The sequence below is a fragment of the Tachysurus vachellii genome, chromosome 2, assembly GCF_030014155.1.
Source record: "Tachysurus vachellii isolate PV-2020 chromosome 2, HZAU_Pvac_v1, whole genome shotgun sequence".
NCBI lineage: Eukaryota > Metazoa > Chordata > Actinopteri > Siluriformes > Bagridae > Tachysurus > Tachysurus vachellii.
The window spans coordinates 14,860,234-14,870,757 of NC_083461.1; the positions used below are offsets into that span (position 1 = coordinate 14,860,234).

Here is a 10,524-nt window from a genome sequence, read left to right on the forward strand (position 1 = left end):
GTACATATGTAAACATGTATCATTTCTCAAAGTAATCCCAGGGATTTATTTGTCTTTCTTTTTTGTTTTAGACACACTAATGCATTTCAGTATTCAGTTGGTGTTAACATTTTTAAGTTGGGATGGATAAATGTGGAGGGATGTTGATCTAAACTGGATGAGTTACATGAGCATTATGTGAGTAACATTTAAAGAAAATGGCGGGCTAGGAGCAGACATGGCGTCTCTTTCTCTGAGGTGAGAAAGCTCTGAAATAAATAAGGGCTGGGTTTATTTATACTGTCGTTATAAACACCACTGCAACAACTTGGGCGCATTTAATAGTCTATTTAGGACCTAGGAGAGTTTAGAAAGTTTCTTTAAAGGATGCAGTGTGAGAACAATAAGCTAGTAGTTTAAAGAGGACAAGCTAATGAGACTTTCAGGTAGTGCGCTATAGTCTTTCTCTCTGAGTTCCTGCTTCACTACACACACACTCTCTCTCTCTCTCACACACACACACAGCACAGTGAGGTAGCCGAATGTTACCCGGATGGAACTGTCATGGCCGCCGTCTCTGACCTGCCAGTCTAAAGAGAAAAGAAAGGTAAACGGATCCAAATCAAGTCTATCCGAAGAGCTTATGGAAAGTAATCAGTTTTAAGACGTCTCAAATGTTGTCTGAACGAGTTATTTATAAGATTCTGCTTTTATGAGAACTTCCGTATGGTTCTAATCGTCTGATGTGTTTGCGTGGGTGGGGGCGACGTGGTTTATTTATTTATTTATTTTTTGTTGATTTAGCAAAAAAAAATAAATAAACGACTCGGTGCTGTAGAATGACTTTTGTTTAGGTGCGTTAGGAAAATATGTCGAATCTGTTTGGCGGGTTGTGTAGATGTGAGGCGCAGTCGGTAGCTCCGTTGGCATGGCACTTCCTCTGTGTTTTGTGTGTTCGTGTTGCTCAAAGTTGGTGATTGCCATGTCAATTGAAACAGACTGACTCTTGTTTTATGCAAGACAAACGGCTTACAAGCGTGAGTCATTCAACCAAATACGACGCCGTTAGGAAAAGGGAGTGATCATAATGAGCATCACGTCAACTGTGGACGAAACGAAGCTTAAACTTGATTCCAAGGCAAATTCATCAACTAACATGGGATTAACTGGGTCACAGTAAGCTGTGTGTAAACTCTCATGGATAGTGAGTGCTTAGAAGAAATGTACTGCCAGAGATCATACAGGTGCAGATGGAGATCAGGAGTGAAGAAAGTTTCCAAGTGAACCTTATTAGTTTTAGAGTTTTATCCGTATAGATGTTTACTAATAGGTAGGACTGAAAAACAGCTTTACGGAAATCCTGGTATAGGTTTAGATCCTGATGAGCAAACCAGAGGAAAGCAAAGAAAATCTCCCAGATGAAGACGTGAGAGGACACGAGGAAGAAACCCGGTGTACGGCACAAATGTCCGTTTTCATAGCGTGTATACTCTTGCACTGTTTTTATTTTGGGTTGTTTTCCTTTAGTGCTATGTTTGCGCCATTGTTTCTTTTATACGCTACTGTTTTGTTTCTAATGCTTGTTTGTACTGAAGATAATAAAGAAAATGTTTCTTGTTATGCCGTACAGTATAATGACCGTTGAATTGAATGTATTTGAATTGGTTTAAATTGAAAGAATTAAGAGGAACCAGAAGGGACTCAGACGGGAGAACGTCCTTTGCTGGGTGGCACTGGATTATCACTCTTCCACAAGTATATACAATAACGTATACTTAAGGGTACGAAGTGTATTAAAAGGGTATTCGGTCTAAGCAGATAAGATTACAGCAGCAGTTTTTAAATATCTAGAATATCTAGGTGAGATTTCCTATTGAAGAAAGGAAGAGACACACACATACACACACAATAATCGTTAACTGTGCTAAACAACTGACAAAAAATCCATTAAATGATTGAGAGTTTCCATTAAAAGAATGAAATCATAGAATAGAATTTTCTTAATATCATGGCTGTCAATAAACAAATAATTGTTAAAAAAAAAATAAAAAATAGCAACATTACCACCTGGTTATCATGGAACATGTATTTGAACTTCTAAAATAGCCTTGTTGTAGTCCCACTACTAGCAGGAACCTGATTATTGCCTAACTTATATAGAACCGGAGTTTTTCCTCCTCGTGAGATTACTTAAGTGCATGTAAGCAAGGTTATTGACTTGTTGCTGAGCTCAGAATTGTTTTGTACAAGTAAACACTGTTGGTTGTAAGACTGACATTAGCTAGAAACACAAGCAGTGCTTGTTAATGCAAAGAAACTACTAACCTTTAGTAATGTGCTGCAGTGGCAAAGTGAGGATTGTGTTTAAATGATTTTAATGAAAACATGCAAATTGTTTAAGAAAAGCTGGTTAGATACAACACTTGCACCAATAATGGGGTGACCTGTGACCTCAGATTTTTAATTTGTCATGTTGAATGTTTTTAATTCTTTTTTTTAAGGTAATTATGTATATATCCCCACTGTAAACTCTTACAAGTTTGCTTAGCAGTAAAGACAACCTTTCTGTCACATTGTATAGTTTGCCAAATGTATTGATATTGCAATTGTGCCATTTGTGATATTGCTTTTGTGTTTTTATTTTTTAGACAAAATATTTCAAATCATATTCTTTCCCCATGAACACCCGATTTATTTTAAGAGCTTTTATTGGTCCTTTTTAAATGAAAAATTGTTTTGATCTTGGCAAAACTCTTACTCTCCTGACTATAAAGAAAACATTCCTTAGTTACCTGTCAGTACCTGTGATGGGTTTCTTTGACCTATTAGTAATAGATAGTTTCTTCCAAACTAAAGTGTCTGTTCGCTGAGATTTTTAATGTTATTGCAAATATCACATAGTTCTTTGATGGAAGAAAAGCTATTTTTATAAAAGGAAACATTTACCTATTTTTGGCACAAATCACACTTGTCCAAAATGTTGCAAGCATGACGATATAAACTTTTGTCCCGGACCCTTTGTTGCCACAGTAGCCAATTCTGATTGTTTCAGAAAGATTGTGAGTACATTGTATGTATGAACGCTCATTCTTACGTGATATTTAACCACATCAGATCGGACATTACTGCTGACTGGAGTGGATTATTAGAAAAATAAATATGTGGATTGGCTCATGATCCCACTAATGTTAAGGGGAACTATGATGGTAATCATACTGGGATAAAATACAAGGGTTAAATTCAGATCTGGAAGCAGTTTTCTTAAACTGTCTTGTTCTAGTTAACTTAAAGTTAATGATGTTCTACATTACTGTTGGCCAGTTCGATATTTTATATGTTAAACATAGTCTTACACTTAGTGGACAAAAAAGCTTTTAACTCTAATTTAGTCCTAGTTCATCTTTAGTATGTAAGTGTGTGTCCAGTCGTATAACTGAAAATGAGATTGCATCCTTTTCTGTCTGCAGGATCCATTATAAGACATGGAGGCTACTTCAGATGACCCACCAAAAAGCCATGACCAGACCGGGGATGTTGAGAGAGACAATACAGTCGATGCATTGCCACCATCAAAAGAGCTCGGAAATCAGGGAGAAGATATTGCATATAATGACCTTAGTGTCCAAGATGAAATACAGTCTGGAGAGTCAGGTACTGATAACTCTCACACAGAGAGCAAAGCCTCAGAGAAATCACCATGTAAGCTCCAACAGGGTGCTATTTTCTCTGGAAAAATACTTAGTTTTTGCTGCTTGGAATGTAAAGGTGATACCACTTACAGCCCTAATGACTTGCTGAAACACTTTCAAGGGGCTCACAAAGGAACACTTCCAACATATCCTTGTGATCTTTGTACTTTCGTTACCAATGAGTTCTCGTCTCTCCAGCGACATCGCATTGGACATCGTGACACTTTGGTTACTTGTGAGATCTGCAATGATGGGGTCCAGTACTCTCTACTGTTGCTCACCAGGCATTTCATTATGTGCCATAGCTGTAATGGACTTTTTCGTTGTAAGAAATGCGAGTTTTCGACCAGAGATGCAGGCACCTTTGTTCAGCACATTCATCATCACAACGAGGGAAACCACAAATGTGTAAAGTGTCCACCCACGAGTCCTACACAAGGGAAGGTCCACTCTGGGAAAGTCCAATCTGGGACATTCCCCTTCACATGTCAGTTGTGTGGTTATGGTGCTGCAAGGAGGGAGTATCTAAGTAAGCATATGACTGTGGCTCACGGAGATGAAATGGACAGAACAAACAGATGGAGGTTGATTGAGGACAATTCTAGAGTTAATTCTCCAGGACTGAAGCTGCTGCTTAAAAAAAGTCTTCCTGCTGGAGGATCCAGGGAACCACAGTGGATGTCAAAGCTGAATTCTTATCCTGGAGTAGGTCTGCTTGACCACAGTGGGCGATTATTTAATCCTGAGAAAACATTAGAGGAAACACAACAATTTCTTGAAAGAGCTGTGGGTGTGAAGAAAGAGTCTAACAAGTGGAGTAAAAGTCCACTAAAGAGTGAGCCACAGTGTTCTAATCCACCAGTTACATCCACTACACCACAGCCAAAGATACAAGAAAATGAACTCGGTGCTGGATCTGGAATTCTAGATCCTGGTAACAGCAATGGGTTGACGGTTCTCATGGTCAAAAATAAAATTTCAATTCCTCCTAATTGTACCACAAAAGTAATGGGCTTTAAGATGGTAGATGGTAAAAAGCATTTAGTTTTAAAAGTAATACCAACAAAACAGGAACCTACTACCAACAATGACATGTCACCCACAAATAATGTTGATGATGATGATGAAAAGACTGGGAGCTCCCCATATTCCTCACTGTCTGAAAGATCAGGATCTCTTCTCAGCTTAGATTCTGGGACAAACAAAGATGTTTCTGCCTTACTAAAAATAGAGACACATAATGCAGAAAATCACATTTCAGACCACTCATCTTTGTTAGAGGACCGTGAAGCAAATGTGGAACCAACTTTAAACAAGGCTGATGACGAAGTTCTTGAAATATCAGGGGAATCTGTTACCAACTCTTCAGCATCACATTGTGCCGACTTGTCCAAAATAAACAGAGAGGTACATTTTTCTGAAAACCAGTACAGTGGTTCAAATTTAGAAAAGAAATCCTTACATGATCATGAACATTGTACACGTCAGACCAGGGCATCTAACTCAACATCTAAATCACCTGAGATCTCTCACACAGACCAAACCAAAACAAAAGCAGCTCCATTAGAAATGCTTGCTAAACACAGAACAGAATTAGAACCGTGTACTGATGATCTATCATCATTAGAATCAGCTGCAGGTGAGCGCTCACTTCCTGAGCTCACAGTATCTGCAAATGATGCCACACCGTTGTCAGTGGTAGATGAGTTCACTACCCCACCTGCCGTAATTGAGTCTCCTTGTAATTTAGTGGCGGGTAAAAATTTGGAATCCTTTGAAGACCATGGTGCAGAGCAGATTTCACCTAAAATTCCCTCCCCCACTTTAGCAGCTGAAAAGAGAGAAACCCCTGTTTGTGAAGAATGTGAGACTTCATTATGTGAGAAGACAGCAATTCCAGCACCCTGTCCAAATTTATTGATTGGTGAGACCTCTCGGCCTAGTTCACTCACTGATTCCTCTCCCAGGAAGGTTTTTTCAGAAAATGCCTCAGATTCAAATATAAGCCCACTGAATAAAACAAGTGCTAATAATTCCCCTGATGCCAAAGATGGTGTCACAGAAGTTGACACTTCTTTGCAAAATTCCCCAAATCAGGAGGTTTTTAGTTTTCACAATTACTCTAAAGAGACTTTTGGTAGCTCCCCTGATTTTCTGGATGCTGATGAACATTCCCAAGAGGACTTGGAGGAAGACGAGTGTGAAGAAGATTTTGATGAACTAAAGCTGGCTTCGGATTGGAGTTTAACACTACCTGCCTCTCCACCGCTTGTAGATGAACAGTCTGAAGAATATGTAGGAAGCGGGGAGGAAAGCAGTGTGTGTGTTAATGATGCACCTTCTGCCAGTGAGAATAAATCATTAGAAAGAGTGTCTGATAGCGACATAGAGGTTGATGAGTGCGTAGCTACTGTTGAGGATTTACCCCTTCCAGCGACATCTGAGACAGACAAGGGAGCATGTTCTGAAGAGTCTGAGAAAAAGGAAGGGAATTTTATGTCTTCTGTGGTTGAGGGTGGTCCTGCAACTTTAAAAAATGCTGCTGTTTTGGGCAAGATACTTGAAGAGCATTCAGATGCTATCATCAGCCAGCAGCTTGAGAAAGAAAGGATGGTATCGTCATCTGTGTTGCAGGATACTAACAGACCAACAAAAACAACACTTCGGATCCTGCAGATGCCTGAGGGAAAGAAGCAGATGTTCCTTCAAACTATGGAAGCTCCATATGCTGTGCCTGTCCAACTGACAGGTGGCCAAGGTTTCAAGCTTATTACAAAGTCTTGTGCTTCCAAAGTTAATGTGTCATATGTTAAGCCAGGAATTGAAATGACTAGCAAAGGTTCAGGGTTGTCTCTCACACTTAATGGAGGTAGAATTGGGATGTCTGCTCAGAGTTTAAGTGGAGAGGGCAAAGGTCATTCATCACTCCTGCAAACAGTGAGCAGCAATGGAGGCCGGTATTTTGTCAATGCTTCTGCCTTGAAAGGGCCTCTCCTCTTATCAGGTACTGTTAAGGCCACCTCAGAACAGGCGGTCAACATGCAGCCAACGTGTTATTTAGTTCAACGACCACTTCCTGTTTCACCAAGTACTGAGTCAACTGGTTCGACCTCAAAGACAGTCTTGACCACTCGCCCAGTACTGGCCATGCCTGTGAAATCAGCTGATAAAGCAGCCGCTTTGCGAACTGGACGACAGGCCTACTTGGTTAGGTATATCTCACCAGCCAAGTCGGGGATACTGGTAAATAGCTCAAATGAGAATGGAGCAAAACAGGGCAGCCAGGCAAATGAAGGAAGCAAAAGCAGGCTTTTCCTTAAAGTAGTTAGAGGTCCTAATGGTGCCAGGTTCCTCTCCACGGCTCCATACACGTCAGCCAAAAAGCCACTGTATGTGGCCACAAGTTCTCTTCAGTCACCTTACTTTCTCATGTCTTCAGAATGGACAGCAGGACTGAAAACCTCCAATAGCGCTCATAGCCCCACTCGTAAACTTATCTCTGCAAAGCTTAAAGACATTTTACCAAAATCAGATAGTCACCATCAGAACCAAGTTGAGGGTGGCTTAGTAGAGCAGAACTCATCCTTTTTGCAAATTCATACCCGTCCACGGAGCCAGCGGAAGAGAAGAAGAAGGATGATGTTTGAGGAATCTTTTGAGATATCTTCTAAAATTAGAAGAATGTCAAGCAAGGCCTTTGCTCTGAAAGAGGTCTCGCCGTTCTGCAAGCCAGTGGCAAAAGATGTTGAGAGAACGCTTAGACTTTCTCCGTTCAGCCCGTTCCAGCGGATCAAATGTCCTCGTCAAAACCAGCCAGTAGTGGTGCTAAACCACCCCGATGCTGATATCCCAGAGGTGACAAACATTATGAAGTCGGTTAACAGATATAAAGGTGAAGTGATTAAGGTGGAATTGTCTGAAAACACAGTCAGGGCACTGTCTGAGTGGAACTTTATTGGTCCAGATAATACATTGTCAAACACTCCTGGTATCAGTACAGGGTCAAGAGTCCGGCCATCAGGGAACAAGGTTCGAGAGCGATTTATCTTACGACTGAAGTTAAAAAAGACAAGAAGGAACAAATATGAGGTAGTGAAGTTGTCCTCCAGTACAGGTTCCGAGCAAATTTCAACGTTTAGTTGTTGGTTTTGTGGCCGTGTGTTTAACAATCAAGAAGAGTGGATTGGCCATGGACAGCGGCATCTCATGGAGGCTACAAGAGACTGGAATAAGTTGTTCTAACGCTGTCCGCTAATGTAGATTTTTTTTAAATGACAAATATATAGTATTGTTAGATATGCTAGATATTGCTATCTATTTTTTTTCCTTTAGATATCCATTCAGAAGATTTTTAATGGATAGTGTAAGAGAAGAAAGTTTGGTACCTGATACCAATTTGTATGTAAATATTTTTAACCCCTGTACATAGACCTCTCTAGACCTTTGTGTATGTATATAATTGAACTGTGAAAACTGGACACACTGTATGTTTATACATGCAAGCAAAAAGATCACTGGTATGAATGGAAGGTGCTGTCTGTAATAGACCTATTTCGATGCAGTCAGTTAACAGATTTCTCAGGTAATTTCAGAATCCAGTTTATAAAGAGATCTTTTATGTTGGCTCAGAAAACATCTAAAGATATATTCCATTAATGGTGTGTTTTTAAGTTGGCTGCATACATTAGTCTTTGCAAGAGGTCATAGAGCTTATTACTTTATTAATTACTTTTGAATTCATTCTTGCATATAAACACGTCCCTTTTTGAATCCGAATCATTTCAATGTTCATTTTGAACACTGGTCAGTTACTGTAGCTGTAGAAATATTTGTGCAAAAGTGATCTAGAAGCTAATTAGGTTCCTGTGGAAGCTGTATTTTAAAATTGAAAATTATTTTCATACACTGTATATGTATATCCATGTTCTTGCGTTTGTTTGTTTTACTGGTGCTATCCCTTTTTTCATAACACGTTAAAACTGACCCAGTGTCAATTTCGTAGCAATAATACATTTTTCCATAGTTTTAAACATCTTTAAACCCTGCAGTCAATATAATACCAAATTTGTTTATTTTTTTTTTCTGCTGTCCTCTCTCTTTCTCTCTTTTTTTTTTTAAAGATTAAAAACCTTCAAAGCACAGTGATGCTTTACCAACAGAGTATGTTCCGATGCAAATCACCAACCCACCAAATGGCCAACACTAACTTTATTTTAGATTGGATCTTGTTCTCTTATACTTGTGTGCCTCGATCTGCCTCAGTTTTCACCAAGCAGTTGTGCTTTGTGTGTGGTTAGTTTTTTTGTATGTTTAAAAGGTTTCACTGGTTAAGTGGCAGTTACTTCAACACAAAAATCTGTTTGTTTGTTTTTTTAATGATTGAAATTTTAACCTTTTTATTAGCATAACCAGTTTAAATGTTTGAACTCTATTTAAATAGTTTGACCTCCATGGCTAAGTACACACAGAATCTGCTGGTCTATATTTGTTACTAAGGACTTATGCAAATCTAAACTGTTCAAATGGTCACTTTCGTAACAAGTTCTGCTTTACCTCACAGTTGGCAGCATTTACAATACCGTGCAAATTAAAAGGCAGTTTTTACGCCATTTTACTTAAATCATTAGCATTTAGAACTCCCGTTTGCAATGACTTTAAAATATTCCTACTTTTCAATTTTGAAATATGACAATCATCGTCACAAAGCAGTACAAAGTTTACTACTGCTTTGCGTTCTGATTGCTATGCCTTCAGATTTTAAATGCAAAGTTTGAGAATTTTTTCTGTCTGTTTAATGTTTTTCACTCACAGACCTCTACCCTTTATTCTGCTCTTGTGATCCTTCCTTATAACTACCACTACATTATGCCATCCACAAGCAGAAAGCAGAATCCTCTCACATGCCAACATTACCACAACCAAATACTTTTTTAAATTATATGGCAAAAAAAAAAAGCTGTTTGATGTTTAATGCTATTGTCAAACAGGATGTTTGGGATTGGGATGTGAAAAACAAATGTATTTTTTTATGCTAAGTGCCTAAAATGTGACACACCAGGTCGACACTATATTGTACTGTATTCACCTCCTTACAGTTCCTCCTTGAATAAATGTAAATACTTTTAAATGACTTTTGTGCATAAATCTTCTTGTGGATGTTGTCTGGTTTGTAACGAAATATATATATTTTTTATTACTACATCAAGGTCATTAAGTTTCTCTTTGTAGTAGAGCTGCTCTCAGCTCACTAGGGGGCAGTACCTGATAGTTATTGGACTAGCTGAGTCAAATGGAATGCAGCCCTGTTCAGTCTTTTTCCTGCCAGCACATACACCTCTATCATGCCCCAATGGCTTACACTCCCAAAAGACTAATTAGAAAAATAGACAGTATTTCAATAATGTTGATGTGTTCTGATTTATGTTTGCTTCACTATTAATGTATGGGTGAGTCAGGGTGAGTCAAATGAAAGCCTTAAAAGTGTGACAAACTGGATCTGATTAATTTGTTTAGAGGAATATTGGGATTTTTTTTTTTTAAATATGAAACACTTGCACTGACCAAAATGGAGATTATGTTAAAAAAATTAACACATTTTTTATGTTCTCTCTTTTAAAACTAATTTAAAAAAAAGATTCTCATCTGACGCCCTCTTGTCTATACACAATTTAAAAAAAAATTTGTTGACCATTGACAACTGTTTTTGTGCACTGTAAATCAGTGCCAAGTCACTGAGTGCTAATATAAAGATACCAGAGAGAGGGAAAGACAGTTCTGCAGGCTTGTGCAGGATATAAATAGGTCAGGCTTATAGCAGTGCTGTCTTCCTGACTTCCTGTCCTAGAAGTGGTTCAGA

General features: G+C 38.7%; 1 protein-coding gene across 3 annotated transcripts; it reads left to right on the forward strand.

Moving 5' to 3' along the window:
* The first annotated feature begins 218 nt into the window (after positions 1 to 218).
* Positions 219 to 9,798, forward strand: si:ch211-214e3.5 (zinc finger protein 518A). Of its 3 annotated transcripts, XM_060858377.1 has the most exons (3): positions 219 to 237; positions 503 to 586; positions 3,447 to 9,798. In XM_060858377.1, the coding sequence occupies exon 3, from the start codon at positions 3,462 to 3,464 to the stop codon at positions 7,908 to 7,910; it is 4,449 nt and encodes a 1,482-aa protein (XP_060714360.1). In that variant the 5' UTR covers positions 219 to 237; positions 503 to 586; positions 3,447 to 3,461; the 3' UTR covers positions 7,911 to 9,798. The 3 variants fall into 3 exon arrangements, with proteins under 3 accessions (XP_060714360.1, XP_060714376.1, XP_060714368.1); XM_060858393.1 differs by lacking the exon at positions 219 to 237 and having other exon boundaries at positions 542 to 629; XM_060858385.1 differs by lacking the exons at positions 219 to 237; positions 503 to 586 and adding an exon at positions 853 to 1,446.
* Positions 9,799 to 10,524: the final 726 nt, after the last annotated feature.